Raw genomic sequence first — 16,340 nt, forward strand, 5'->3', positions numbered from 1 at the left:
GTGCATCAGTGCTCTGATCCACATTAATGGCTTTCGGGCCTCAAACTGGTTCCAGGATTTCCTGTGTAACCCTCTGCACATCAAAACCACTTTCTTCAATACCATTTGAAAATGTTTTAAATGGTCAGTGTAGCTGTGCCCAGATCGTAGATGTTCTGTCTTGCAGGTTTGGGCAACTGCCATACTGGCCCACATTGGCTTGTCTCACTGTACTTTCCTCAGATTGGATTGATACAGCATGAACTACTTGCACACTGAGACACCATTTTTATCTCCCTGAGAACAAGTGGGGTTAGACCCTTACAGAATTCTTATACAGTATGCATTAAACATTTCTCAATGAAGTTGTGGCCAAGTACTTTACACAACAGTGTCCAGCATGGGTTTTTTTTTAATGTGAGCAGACTTTTTGCCCCAAAATGTCATTTATTTACACATTAAGTAAAGGTAAAAGAGGTCCCCTGACATTAAGTCCAGTCGTGTCCAACTCTGGGGGTTGGTGCTCATCTCCATTTCTAAGCCAAAGAACCAGCGTTGTCTGTAAACACCTCCAAGGTCATGTGGCCATTATGACTGCATGGAATGCCGTTACCTTCCCGCCGGAGCAGTACCTATTGATCTACTCACATTTGCATGTTTTCAAACTGCTAGGTTGGCAGAAGCTGGGGCTGACAGAGGAAGCTCACACAACTCCCCATATTTGAACCTGCAGCCTTTCAGTTGACAAGTTCACCAAGCTCAGCAGCTCAGCTCAAATCTTTCGGCAGTCTTCCGTAGACAATAATTGGTCACAGCAGGGGATGGAGTATTTCCAAACACATGGACCCGCATCTGGAAGGCTTTCACATCCGCCAGAGCCTGGGTGTCTTTAAACTACAAAAACTTTAAAAACTTTCTATGCCAGGTTTAATCCACTGCACCACCTTCACATTAGTCAGTGCAAAATACTGTATAAAAAGGTTGTAATAAAGACTCTTTGCTTAGAATATTTCTTGCTTTTTGCAATACCAAATCTGGCAAGGTATGGTTGATGCAAAGCATAGTTGCCAATGGGAGATCAACAATCAGGATCCTGATTTGTGGTTGTATGATCTTTCAGTAAACCATGACTTGCTGTATTCAGATACAAACTGTGTTTTTCCGATACCTAGAAACAGGAACTTCTAACTGCCTTATCCTACACAGGTTAAGAGAAAGGGCTGAGAAGGCAGATTATCTTTAGGTTCATATTGGATCATCATTGTAACAATAAACCACAAATTGCCAGAGAACTGAGATGATGTGAAGGAGATTTCCATTTTACAATCCTGTAGAAACAGAAGGACAAAGCTGTTTGATAAGCAGGAATGGAGGACTGCCTTGATCCCTTCAGGTCTGGATCTAATCCAAGCAGTATGCCGAGAATTCTCCAGGGGAAAATGCATTCCAGCTAATCAACAGGGCTTATTTTCTCCTACATAGTCAACCCTGCTATGTGATTCATAACTTTAGCTGGGATAAATGTTAAGGAGTAGTATACATGGCACAGTAATTTCTTCATTCTCTGTATTTCAGAAAGTACTTTGGTGAAAAGATTGGACTGTATTTTGCATGGCTTGGAGTTTATACACAAATGCTTATTCCAGCTTCCGTTGTGGGGATCATCGTGTTCCTTTATGGCTGTGCAACAGTCGATGAGAATATACCAAGGTATGTACATACTGCTCTCCATGTTCAGTGTATGCAAAGATTTCTTGTTCCTTCATGATAAGGACGAATTTCAGTGTGTTCAAAATAGTACAAACTTTAATCACATAGAAGACAGTGGGAATTATTTGGGATTTCAACTTTCACCGTAGAAAACACTCATTTCAGAATTTAGAATATTCAATACATTTTGAATGCAGAGTCAACCTATAGGTAAATTTTATTAATTCATTGAGTTTACTCTATAGTCAGGGCAAACCATAAGATTTATGTTATTGACATCTGTAAGGTTTAAGGTCAGTGTGTGCTACCTGAGATGAAACACCAATAATATGGTACCCTTTACTCTCTGCACTTAAGCAGCAATTCTGTTTGACTTAAAGTCTGTCAATCTTGGAAGCTTATTACCAGCAGATGTTGCTCAATAAGAAGATATCAGTTGACCTATTTTATATCTCCCATTGGTCCTCGTTCTCCGTTTCCTTGTGGCTACTTTTTAAAGCTTAGAAACATTTAATTGAAAATAGATCAATATGGACTCCAGAAAGTACAAGAAATCTAATAATGCATATTAGTCAACCACTACAACGGCAACACAGTTGTGGTTTGTAGGAAATATTTTTATCCAACATTTTGTTTTCTTTTGTTAGCTGGCAGAATGTTATTATAGACTGTCAAAATGAAATATTATATATACCTTGGAAAGGTTATACCAAAAAGATGCATGGAATGATAAAGGAAAAAGCCCCTTCAGTATAGATATTCCATGACTGGAGCTAGCTTCCATCTATATTAGCTCCAACTAGAGTGAAATGATAGTAAAATTTTGCACTGTTTTGGCCTGTAATACTAATTAGGTAGCAATATATTTTCATGATCTTTTACTATAATAGTAACAACAACAACAACATAATATAGCAAGGAGGAAGAGTGGAATATTAAACCATGCATTTAGAAATGGTTTATATTCCAGTATGACATGAAACTATCTCAGGAAAATTAGAATTAATGGTCTTAAAACAGTCCTTTTCTACAGCCTTCTCAAATGGGGTTGACTAAAATATTTAACAGCTCAAGTTTCATATAATGTACCAACACAGAAATGTTTAGAATCAGGCAATATCTCTCAATCTAAAGTAGCAGGGTTACTTGCTGCTACAGTATAATAGATAAATAATAGATAAATAAGTTTAAGGGCAGGGTATCTTGGCAAAGTACAAAGTGTCGGTTTTTACTTTTAAAGCCTTACATGGTTTGGATCCAGGTTACCTACAGGATTACCTTCTCCCATGCAATCCGCCCCAAATGCTTAGGCCCTCTGGGGGATGGCTGCTCCAACTAGCCAGAACCTGACTGGCAACCATCACCCAGAGGACCTTTTTATTGGTCACCCCAAAACTGTGGAACAACCTGTCGGAAGAGCTCCAACAGCTAAATGAGCTGTCAGAATTTTAAAACCATCTAAAGATATATCTCTTCCAGCAGGCCTACCCAGCAAGTTTTCATTGTGAATTTTAAACTCGTGCCCTGTGTTTTATCTCTATTCTGTTTATTTTAATATGTATTTTAAAGAAATACATTTTAATGTGTATCTTTTATAGAAATACATTTAATATGTGTATTTATAGAATTTTTACAATGTTATAACAGTGTTTTAACTATGTTGTAACCTACTTCAAGCCACGAGGAGAGGTGGGTAAGAAATACGATTATCATCATCAGTGTTTTCTGGTCTTTAAAAAGGAAGCAATGATCCCTCCAGGAATTTCAAATCTAACTTACATATTTATATTGTACATTTTGACCAAGAGTCTATGTGATGAATTCTGTAATGCAGAGAATCTAAAGTGGAAAAACCACGGAAAGACATTATAATGAGATCAGATGCATATGCATAGTATTAAGGGGTACACCAAGACTGAAAAATCCCAGATTTTGTTCATTGTATTTTTATTTTATACTGTTAGTAAACTGACCTGGAGAGCTGATATGAAATGTCTCTGATCAAGCTAACAGAAAATATTCTGGGATAAATAAAATATTCATGGATCTTCAAAATAAAATCTCTGTGATTGCTCCCTGCCTTTGGAACTCCCTCCCAAAAGAATTGAAAATGGTCCACTCACTCCTCTCCTTTAAGAAGTTTTTAAAAACTCACCTATGTACTCAAGCTTACAAAGAGGAGGAGGATTAGCAGTTTATCAAACACACTCTTATTTCGTTAATGGAGATTTACTTCCGTCCCAGCGGCCTGCCGCAAGTTGCCTTATATGTCTAAATGTTTTAACTGTTTACTATTATTATATTTATTAGTGAAATGTGTCTCAATTACTTTATTAGTATATCTAATTTTTTAACTTATTATTCTTTAGTTGTTTTATAAGTACACCTTGTTTTTTATTTGATGTGTTCATGATTTGATGTATTTTGTTATGTTTTTGCTGGTGTTGAATGTTTGCCCATTTTTGTTGTAAACCGCCCTGAGTCCCATTGGGGAGATAGGGTGGGATAATTTATAATTATTGCTATTGTTATTATTATCATCATCATCATCATCATCATTTTCATTACAAAGAACAGATACAACATTTGGGGGACCTTCTGGTCTTTTTAATCAGTCTGGGTGTGACCAAATTTACACAGGTTAGGACAGCACAAGATCAAGTTACATTTGAACATTGAGATGTATTAACTTTCTGTACTGCTTGTTTTCCCTCAGCATGGAGATGTGTGACCAGAGAAATAATATCACCATGTGTCCCTTATGTGACAGAACATGTAACTATTGGAAATTGAGCTCTGCATGTGCCACGGCTCGGGCAAGCCATCTCTTCGATAACCCAGCAACTGTCTTCTTCTCAGTTTTCATGGCTCTCTGGGGTAAGAATATCATTGGTTGCCTTGAGGCTTGGTAGCAGAAGAAAACAAGTGAGAGGATAAACCAGTAATTTTACAATTCATCAGTTAATTATCTGTAGCCCTTTTCTCCCCCTCCCTTGTCTCATAAAAATGACAAGATTTTTTATTTACACTCTGAACTGAAGGTTAAAATACAGAAAGCTGCTTGGATGCATATAAAATGAAGCATTTGTCATAAAACTGCTGCATGGCATGTATAGATAGCATTAAGGGAATCACATAGCTTGCCAACAAAATCTATTTGCAGACTTGGCTTCCAAATTAGACCACTGAAGAAGAGATTTATTGGGGAGGATTTTTTTTTCTTACAGAAGTGGTCTTTAGCTTCTTAGATCAAAGCAAGAATGAATAATGACCAACCTCATAAGTGCATTAGTGTTATCAATAGTATGTGTTTTTTACATTTCAAGGTGTCCCTTTTATTTTTAAGGGGCATCCCACACATGCAAACATCCCATGTGGCAATTTTGAATCAAGCACTAACCAGATTGTGAAAAACAGAGGAGAAAAACGGACATCTAGCTTTAAAATGTGTTCTCCTAAATCTAAAACATGGTCTGAGTCAAAGATCCTAAAACTACTGAGAATACATACATACAAATGTGCTAAAAATATAATGTGTTTTTATATAATCAGATCTTGTGCATTTCTCTCAAAGATATCAGTGAATATGAGCATGTGATGCAGTCTGTTTCTCTATGCCAGTTGGTGGGAACGTTTGAGTAGGTTGGCCTTTGGCTTTATCCAGAAGGCTATTCAATTGAATATCATATTTAATGCATTTCATATGCAGGATGTTCCCACATAATTATTTAGTCATGATTGTTTGACTTGGGTTTCAGTTCTTGTATCCTAAGGAAGGGGACAGGGTTGCTTATCTTCATAACATCCAGTCAACAGAAAATTGCCCTTTATATATAGGACAGGATCTAAGGTAGATCTTTCCTGTCATGCTTGCTTGCTCTCAGTATAAACATTCGTGAGAATCCTCAAATTTCATGATATTTGTTCCATGGGACTTGAGGTGCTAAATTTCAAAACTTATGAGACAAGGCTTGTGCAGGCTCAGTGAGAGGATTGGGCAACTGAAACTTGTGAAACTGAGAGACTGAGTTAACTACTGCAAACTGAAAAAGTGCACCTTGAGTGTTTTCAGACTTTCCCATCCCAGAATTTTTGCTTTAAAATATGACATTGTAGTTTGCTACCAAAATAAGAGGACCTAAATATCTTAAAGGCACCAGATCATGATCTTTGAAGCTAAGAAGAATCAGCCCCTGTTAGTATTTGGGTGGGAAACCACCAATTAATACCAGGTGCTGTAAGCTACACTTCAGAGAAAGGAACTTGGAAAACCATCTCTGAGTATTCTTTGCCTAAGCAAACCATATGACATTCATGGGTTTCCCATAATGGATTTGCATGCAGTAAGTACCAGTTGAAACCCCAGAATCTCTAGATAAGTCAAGAACAACTGCTTACTGTTCCAGAGAGTTGCTGGTAAGCAATGTAAACATTACTGAGATGGATGAAGCAGTGCATGAAAGTATAATGGAGCCTTCTCATGTTGTCAAGAAACAAATGTGAAAAGCTTTCAGTATAGCAACTTACAATGAAGCATATGTATAATCTTTAATATATGTTTATGAAATTTACAGAAATAGTTTTTCTGCTCATGAATGAGCATGGCATGCCTATTTACATTAATTTATCTTTTGTATCCTAAGAGGAGGCTAGAAAAAATCTGAGGTCAAACTAAAAAATAACTCCATGTAGTAAGTGTCAACAGTACTTGCAACAATAGTTCTAGCCAACCAATGCACTCTCCACTTCCTATATGAAATTCTACTATGGTATTTTAAAAATGAAGCTAAGTGGCTGCCACATTAAAAACTTGATTTTTGAGTATGACAAATATTTTGTATTAGTTTTGAGAAATACAGTTCACGTTTCCATTTACTCAGCTGTATAGGAAATCGTTTTCCCCATATTAGAACAAATTCCAGTGGAGTTAGCCCCAGTTCAGCATATGGCTTCTCCACCCCTATTTTATCATTCACTCAATCATCATTTTTCATAAGATATAATTCTAACAACACACAACTGTACATTTTTCTTAATATGGATGGAGAAAACTCCCATGTGTTTCATAATAGGAGGTTGGAATGCAGAGTGATTGAGTTTAGATTTAATTTTATAGTGCAGCCAGCAGTGGGGAAGGAAGATGAATTCAAGAGAAGCAGTCTATACCACTGAAGGAGATGATTTGTTATCACAAAGAGTGGCTTTACATGTATTGGGAAAAGTGATATATAAGTCAAAGCAGAATACCAGGTCTTCAAATAGCCTTATCCTCTCATCCAAGCAATCAAATATTCCATTTCTCTTCAACTTCTGCCTCATCGGGTTTTTCTGTGCGTACATATTTGTTTGTGTGTGTGTGCGTGCATGTTGGTGGGGAGAAAAAAATCCAGAAAACATCATTCCTGACTATAAAGTCTCCATGTCCTTCACCCTGAGCAGTTCAATAAATGCCATATTCATAAATATTTAGAATTTTTTAATTTATCTGTATTATCACTTAGGCAGTCACGCTGCTTGGAATAATTTAGTATGATGCCAGCATTGTAGAAGATTACTTGTGAGAGTAACGCGTGATGCAGCTGAAAAGGTAGCTGACTTCCTAGAGGAGATCAGTATCTGGAAATAATTAGGAGGAAGATAAAATATATTTGAACCATTTGCCTCAATTACCTTAAGCAATTTTGATAACTTAATGCTCTTTGCTCATATGTGTTAAGATTTTGTTCTTTTTAAATTAAAAAAAACTAGCACAAATTGGATTATGTTTTAATCCTTTGTTTTGAAAAAGGAGAAGAACAGTTATGTAATTTTTGAACAAACCAACCAACTGCTGTGAAACGTGGTGCTGGAAAGAGGTTTGGTAGATATTATTGACCACAAAAAAGTCAGATAAATTGTTTCCACAGCAATTTGAGCCTGAACTCATGCTAGAAATCAAAATGACTAAATGGGGGCATGATTCACTGCAAAAGGCAATGATGCTTGGTAAAATGTAAGACAGCAGAATAAGAGCAGTGTTGGTGGATTTGTTCATTAAAGAAAGCCAATCACCCCAAGTTTGCAAGACCTGAGTAGTGCTGTGAATGACGAACACTCACAGAATTCATGGCAATTTGGCAGATTGCCATAATTTGAAGACAATTTATGTCAGATGACAACTACAAAAATTCATGAAATTTTTACCTCCACATGTCCTAATTTAGCATGTCAGCATTCATTTCAGCACTCAGAAGAGATATCATCCAAGAATCTATTTAATGCCAGCGGTGTGGAAGGCCACGCCAACATATTTGTGTGGGGTTATGTAACTAAAAACTGTGAAAGTGGGGATAGAAGCATTGAGAAACTCCTGTGCAGTTGTTACTGTACAGATGTGTCCCTTAGGTCCATAGTGCTCCATATTCCCATTCAGTGCCCATCTTGGCTTGCTGGAGGGAAATTGTGCTTGGGCATCAGATCCCTGGAGAAACAGAGCACTATTTGCAAAGGGAAGTACTGGATGCTTCCTTGTTCAAGCTTGAAAAAAAATCATTTTTGCAGTCAGAACTTGTGCAAACACAGTGTCCCTATTGGATTTACTCTTTGATACTGGAGGAGGAGACAAAATGGCTTAATCATAACGGGTGGTCGTATCCAATTCCTTGGAGAGCACTGTGCTTAACTTCTGTTTTTGTTTTTTAGAGATGTAGCCTGCACTGTTTGTTGTTTAATCTCTGTGAGAGTTCAGTGCAGCTGAGTGTCACTTATAGAAGATGCTGCACTGCTCAGTGTTCATTACTTTTAAAAGCCTGTTTCTAACCATTAGTATAATTAGAAATGTTGAAGTGCAAGTATTCAGCCTGATCAAGTCTCAAAATCCAGGCTGAATTTATCTTAATTTCTCATTCATCTTCAATTTATTTTACATTTTGTTTTTTATAAAATGGACTGACAGGTTTGTTTTAGTTTTGCAATATATCTGTATGGCCATCCACATGCTAACGGATTGTCCACCTATGTCAATTACCTATTTTTAGTGTGAAAGGGGAATAAAATACATATCTGAAATATGCCATTTCTGAATATTTTAACCATTTTTGTTCTGCCACGTGACAGCCATTATAGGTCTATACAAAGTTAAGTAGATAACCTACATAAATAAAATGTCAAACCCAGCAATCAAATTTTTGAATTGCAGTGTGTATTCTAGGCATGCAGTGCCTGTTGACAACCTTTTTTATTCACTTCCTAAGTTGTTACATTTCTAATATCTCAAATGTCACCATAGCACATTTATAGCCAAACTTCATACCCTTAAAACACACTTGGCTGTGTGCAGGACTTTGTGTGTCTTTCTCAAAGAAAATCTATTCAGGGTGGTTATGAGGAGAGCCAAGTATGTTAGACTGACTTGATGAAGGGCAAGATTTATCAAATAATAATAAATAATGCAGAAAGAGCAACAGCTGCAATAAATCTCTTTCATTGCCAGGCCTACTCTAGAATAGAATTAGCTACCTCAGCCGAGAGATTGAAGATCAAGCTAAATGTGACAGGTCGTCACATCTATTTTTCCTAGTTGTGAAAAAAACCTCAGGGGGTTCTAGCAGCTCATCTCTATGAGCGTTCTAACCTAGATTCATACCTGAATTCTTACCTTCATAATATTTCTTCACTTCCAGTAAGCATCACAGGGTAAACTGAGTTAATCCAGTTTTGCCCTCGTTAGGAAAAGTTGGGAGATGCACCAGTGTTTTGCCTAAAGGGTCTAACTCAGAATGATCCACTGTCCACAAAGGGCTTTGCCATCACCCCCCTTTCCCTGTGCTCATTAGGGATGGATAGTGCTTTTGTCGCTGCTCTCAAACAGCCACAGAGCTCCCAGCATGCTTCAAAAGCTGTTTCGGTCCACTCATGTTTGCAAGATGGAGAATAATTCCTGTGTTATCATTTTCTTTTAAAATGCTATTCAAGAAAATTTGCTATATATATATTTTTAGGTAACACTCTCAGTAGGGTTTATGGTAGCAAATGAGAGGCAAGTAAGTGTTTCCCATAATTCTTACCTTATATATGCACATCACATTCAGCAGGTACACATATGACCAGAAGAGCTATTCCCAAGTTACGGAAAGGCAACTGGCCTATTTTAAGGATTATCATATGAATTATATACAATTATGATGTCAGTTTATGGTGAGCATTTAAGATTTACACATCAGAGGCACAGGCTGGATTAATGGAACTTAATAAAACAAGTACAGAAGTGATTAATGCTAAAAACAGTTGGCAAATTCCCATTGTTGCTACATAATTAAGATGCATAGAGACCTTGGCTAGTCCCTCCCATTTTCTTGGTCTCCAGAGGTTTACTGGAGACCACAGAACAGCTTGTTGTTCACATCTGTTCACAGTCACTTCATTGCTGTTCTCGTGGGATTAGGTTTTCTCAGTACACTTTCTTCTTTCACAATCACTTATTTACCATGAAGTGCTGGTTTGTTCCCAGGATTCACATTCATGTCCCCAAGGCCTCCCATAACCTTGGTGTCAGATAGATTGATGTACACAAGCTGTATTTCTTGTAACTATGCTTCTCTTATACAGTAGCTACTGTCTAGTTCTCCTTCCACGAATACAAATTTCCCTCTTTATATACAATCTTTCAGTTTGGTTATCTGTTTAAACAAGTGTCTGAACTTAAGAAAGTTTTGTTTTACATGAACCCATGTTAACTCCCAAGGACTATTGTCAAATAATTGGAGAGGGCCTTGATGAAGAGCTTCCAAAAGGCTTGGATATGTTACTTCAGTTTCTGGCTGATGAGTAGAAAATGAATAGCAGTCCCTACCCAGCACTCACTTCAATAACTTATTGGGCTTTGTGATAGTTTCTTACAGATACTAAAAAAAAACATCAGGAGTTACAAGTAGTAAGCCATGCTCTCTGGCTATGCAATTTTTGTTGTATCACTAAGTGTTGTGGGAGAGTTTAGAATGAGAAGAGGACAGGATATTAGCATGGGAAGGAGGGAAGCATAGACACATATTTAAATAAGACAGGGAAGATGAACTAAAATGGATCACAAATTTCTTGTTCCAGTAGTTGCAAGTCAGATGACCAACACTATGTGAAATGCAAATGAAAATGAAATGCAAAGATACAGAATGGGGGATGCATGGCTTGAGAGCAGTACGTGTGAAAAAGATCTTGGAGTCCTCATGGACAACAAGTTAAACATGAGCCAACAATGTGATGCAGCAGCAAAAAAAAAAAAAAAAAAAAGCCAATGGGATTTTGGCCTGCATCAATAGGAGTCTAGATCTAGGAAAGTCATGCTACCCCTCTATGCTGCCTTGGTTAGACCTCATCTGGAATACTGTGTCCAATTCTGGGCACCATAATTGAAGAGAGATATTGACAAGCTGGAATGTGTCCAGAGGAGGGCGACTAAAATGTCTGGAGAACAAGCCCTATGAGGAGCGGCTTAAGGAGCTGGGCATGTTTAGCCTGAAGAAGAGAAGGCTGAGAGGAGACATGATAGCCATGTATAAATATGTGAGAGGAAGTCACAGGGAGGAGGGAGCAAGCTTGTTTTCTGCTTCCCTGGAGACTAGGATGCAGAACAACGACTTCAAACTACAAGAAAGGAGATTCCATCTGAACATTAGGAAGAACTTCCTAACTGTGAGAGCTGTTCAGCAGTGGAACTCTCTTCCCCGGAGTATGGTGGGGGCTCCTTCTTTGGAGGCTTTTAACAGAGGCTGGATGGCCGTCTGTCGGGGGTGCTTGGAATGTAATTTTCCTGGTTCTTGGCAGGGGGTTGGACTGGATGGCCCATGAGGTCTCTTCCAACTCTATGATTCTATGATTCTATGTCTACAATTTGAATATTTCTCCATTCCATGATTGCTGGTTCTGGTTCATAGCCCAGAATAGTTGATGGAAGTTTCTTTAATTAATATGAAACCAGGAGATGAGTTAAATTTTTCCTTCTGTGTGCTTATTTGATATCAATTTCTCTCTACTCCAGAGCTGTTGCTTAACTTGGACTATAAAGTCCTAGTGGGAAAATTTAGATCAGGAAACAATGTCAAATAAAGGAGTGCCCTTTTTGAGAGAATTTATTGGGTGTTAGGCACCTGGAGCAAATTCGCACTAGAGAGTTATAGTCCTGAGATTACACTTCAACTGTCATGGTTCTGCACTCCAGCACCTCACCAAATTTCACTTTAACTGTAATGGCTCAATGCTAAGGAATTGTGGGAATTATAGTTTTACAAAGTCTTTAGCCTTCTCTGCCAAAACGTGCTGGTTCCTCATAAAACAACAAATCCCAGGACTTTTCAAAACTGGATACTTAGGGCCAAGTTTTGAGATCTGACAGGCAAATATACTCCTCACCATCACTGGCATCTAGTGTTCATTTGTGTACTACTCATGCCAACATAAACAGTTAAAATTAATTTCTCAGTATTATAATTCAATGGGGTTGTGGTGGTGCAGCAGGTTAAACCGCTGAGCAGCAGAATTTGCTGAATGAAAGGTCAGCAGTTTGAATCTATGGTGAGCTCTCTTCATTAGCCCCATCTTCTGCCAACTTAGCAGTTCAAAAACATGCAAATGTGAGTAGATCAATAGGTACCACTCCTGCAGGAAGGTAACGACACTCCATGCTGGCCACATGACCTAGGAGGCATCTACAACAACTCCAGCTCTTCAGCTTAGAAATGGAGATGAGCACCATCTCTCAGAGTTGGACTTGACTGGACTTAATGTCAAGGGGAAACCATTACCTTTACTGTTATGATTCAAATTTAATTGACCCCATCTCTCCTATTGCTTGTGATTAAAAAATATGGGGACTCCACAGACAGCAGCGAATGCTCTGAAGATCTGAATAACCAATGCCACTTAAATTTCATGTAACTGGGATTTTTCTTATGAGAACTTGCATGTTTGCAAATATCTGGTGATTAATACAAGTTTTGCTAATAATTTGCCATTGTCAAATCTTTCAATAGAAAATGTTTCTTTAAAATTGTCAGCGTTGTAGCCAGTAGGTTCTGTTGCAATTGTAATTCTTTCCAGATTTATCTTTAAACAAAGTAGAAAGCTTACTGCCTGAAAATTGTACCAAATATATGTGATAGAATTAACTTTCACATCTAAGTATTTTTTTTAAAACCATCAGCTGCTACATTCATGGAACACTGGAAGAGAAAACAGATGCGTCTGAACTATAGATGGGACCTGACTGGCTTTGAAGAAGAGGAAGTAAGTTAATTTTGCCACACACTATTTTACTGGGCATTAAAATTGCTGAATGGTCTTTCATTTCCAGTTGTTTGCCTGTTGGAAAGGAAAATCCTACACATACCCAGGTTTGGGAAGGGTGTGTTAGCAGCATGTCTTGTAACCATGGAAGCATAATGTCAAAACTCCAGTATGACGGTCACGCCCTGTAGTGTAGACATTGAAATGATTCAGTTCACCAATGACTCATGTAATCTAAAAAGCACATTAAGTGAGCACACTTTTTAAAAGGATTGGGGAAAGATGTAAGAAAAATCTGGGCATTGACCCTGTTTTGGGAATAAGTCCTGAATCCTACTGGTAAGGTTAACTGATAGAATCAGTTTTAGAGTACAGTGTCAAAACTTAAGAAAATCCCATTGATTTCTTGTATTTACCCTCATTGGGCCCTCAAATAGAATTCGAGCCAAATACTTTTGTAAGTGCAGACTTGGCAAGTGGTCAAATTGTACTTGTTATATGAGTCTGAAATGTCTGAAATACAGCTTGTATCCAGCATATAAAACAAAGCCAGCAAATTATGTGCCAAGTGTTAGAAAATGCTGGCATATTTGTATTTCATTTTATTTTTAAGGAAATTATAAATTCTTTCCTTTTTGAAATAATTTTGAAGACCATATAAGGAATGCATCAAATAGCCATTTAATTTTAACGATAAAAATTATTTGTACCATCATTTACTCTGGTTTGAAAACCAGAATTTCCTTGAGTAAATTACACTGTAAGCTAAGATGTTCATACAGGATTACTTTGAAAATGAGAAAAGGCAAAAAGAAATGGTCTCCCTTGCTGAGCCGTGAAACCAAAGGACTTGCCAGTTTCAAGAGGCTATTACATACTTTTTTGGGATTGTTCCCCCCCCCCCCTTCTATTTAGATGCCTTTATCACAGCCTGTTATAGTTGGGAAAGGTGTATGGTTCAAACGCCTGCAATATTTTCCCCCAGATTTATTTTTGGAAGACTCCGTCAGTTGGTTTTGCTCACAGTGCCAATTATACAGAGTATATTATATAGACATTTCTTAAAAACCCACAAAAGAAGTCACTAGAGAAGAACGAGCTGCTTAATTGCTTCCCTCAAGCTATTCTGTTCTCTTCAACAGTTGCCAATTTTTCCAGTCTCCTAGCTTTTCCTTTCATTTTCCTTTCTTTATTTAATTTACATTTTGTTGTTATGTGCCTTCAAGTAATTTGCAACCTATAGTGACCCTAAGGCCACTATCACAAGGTTTTCTTGACAGGATTTGTTCAGAGGGAGGTTGCCTTTGCCTTTGCCTTTCCCTGAGTTGGGTTTCATGGCTGAGCAGGATTCAAACCTTGGTCTCCAGAGTCATAGTCCAAAATTAAAACTATTACAAAACAATTAAATGTTACCAGTTCCAATTGCTATTTACACTAGAATAATTGAATCAGCTGCAGATTAAGTAAGTCCCATTGATTCAAAGCTGCTTCTTTAGCTGGAACTAGCAGTTGGGTTTAAGCCTTTGTTCTCCTTATCTCCATTATTCGAGAATACATCTAACATATTTTAATATATCAGGGCCCTTCCAGGAAGGCCCTATATCCCATGATCTGATCCCAAGTCCTATAATCCAGTTTAAAGCAGAAAACCTGGGATCACATCCTGTGATATAGGGCCTGTCTGGAAGGGCCCTCAGGCAATTAGGAGTCCTCCAGCAGTGAGGATGCACTTGCACTCACAGAGTTTTAATAGGAGTTATACTACTAGCAGATATCAAAGCCAGTTTAGTGTAGTCTTGTATGATCTAGAATGTACAATCCGAAGTTATTAATTACCTATGATTCATCTGATCATCAAGTAATTATACTATATATGTTTGCATATGAATAAAAACAGTCCTTACTTCTGATGCCAAAACTGAACTTTGTTTTCGGATAATGCTTGTGTATATATGTAGTAGAGTAGGCATCATCATAGAAGAGGCATTCCGTCTTTGAAGAAAATAAGAAGAATGCCAGTACCCATCTTTTTAAGTAGTGTTTGCTTCCTGCAGTTTAAGTTCTTATACTATGAACTATATTTCTGATGAAGGTATTGGCAAAATCACCTCTGAATATGCTTTGCTTAAGAAAGTCATGAGGTCATTGTATGTTGATAAGTGACTTGAAGGCACACACACATCAGTGGGAACATGCTCAAGAATCAACTATTTCTTAATTGAATGATCTAGCTCATTCATTTATTTAAAAACTGCAATGATAATCTCTTCTGCCTCTGATTTCAGAACATTTGCAGGGGCGTCTAACCCCTGATTTCCAATTTTTAAAGACGTGGCACCCTGCTTACATAAACCACATATCTAGAATTGAGCCCTAGCACATTATAATAACAGTAGGATGTTTTTATGGATACCATAAGACAACTGTTCTTTATTTTTGGTACCTTGTTGTTTGCTTACATGAAAGTAGGAAGGATTAACTGTATCTTTCTAGTGGCAAATATTTTTCTGGGTTATGCTCAGTGTTCTCTGCGGTGATAAGAACCTGTGACCTGAGATAACTGCTGTTAATAGAATGTATTTTATTGACTGTTTTGCTTAACACACTCCAGTCTCTTTAATTCAGGCCTATGAGCAAAACACTTGGGCATGCATTTAAATCCCACTGAAAACCAGAATGACTTAATAGTATGAGACAAAATCTATGGGAACCTCTTTGCAGCAAAGTCTTATTGCAATGGATTAGTGATATGCTGGAATACTGCTAGTTAGCTATCCTTTCCTATGGTTACTCATTTTAGTGATGGTTGTATAAGAGGGAATTGTGTAATACATACATTCAATTACTTGGCACCATCAGGGCTTTCATACTATGTATTTCTGGATCATTCTGGATCATGATACAGTATTATGTTTCCTACTATGTAGTTCAGTTGCTCCCCAGTTCATGTACAAATGAAAACTATTTTCACAAAGATACAGCTATGTGTCTTCTAATTCTGACATCTACCTACACATTAAAGAAACCATTGTAACCCATGTGCAATTTTTCAGCAGTGAAGTAATTTTAATTTTTATGTTTTGTTTGTGTTTTTTATGGTTTCCTGAAGGAGGCAGTCAAGGTTTGGAATTTAATTTTTTTAATTTCTCTACCTTTTTATCTATCTAATGGTCAAAAAAATGCCTTTTGATCTCACCTCATTCTTTTTTCCTAACATCTGATTTCCTTTAGATATTCCACTGCAATTATTCTCTCTTCCTTTATATATCCCTATGATGGGACTTTTTCATATCCATTCCCATCTCCAACCAATGCATTTTTGAAGATACTTTCTGAATCCTTTGGCTGTCTCATTCCTTCAATTTCTGATTATTTTCCACATCTTTTTTTCCAAT

At 37.4% G+C, this 16,340-nt stretch overlaps 1 protein-coding gene across 4 annotated transcripts in view; it reads left to right on the forward strand.

Moving 5' to 3' along the window:
• ANO1 (anoctamin 1) overlaps positions 1-16,340 on the forward strand; it is a 157,652-nt gene that overhangs the window by 103,061 nt on the left and 38,251 nt on the right. For all 4 annotated transcript variants that reach the window (XM_060765422.2, XM_060765431.2, XM_067462705.1 and 1 more), the window contains 3 exons: positions 1,555-1,689; positions 4,406-4,566; positions 12,863-12,945. In XM_060765422.2, the coding sequence (XP_060621405.2) occupies positions 1,555-1,689; positions 4,406-4,566; positions 12,863-12,945 (379 nt within the window). The remainder of the gene's footprint in view (positions 1-1,554; positions 1,690-4,405; positions 4,567-12,862; positions 12,946-16,340) is intronic.

This window comes from Anolis sagrei, chromosome 1, assembly GCF_037176765.1.
Source record: "Anolis sagrei isolate rAnoSag1 chromosome 1, rAnoSag1.mat, whole genome shotgun sequence".
NCBI classification, from domain to species: domain Eukaryota; kingdom Metazoa; phylum Chordata; class Lepidosauria; order Squamata; family Dactyloidae; genus Anolis; species Anolis sagrei.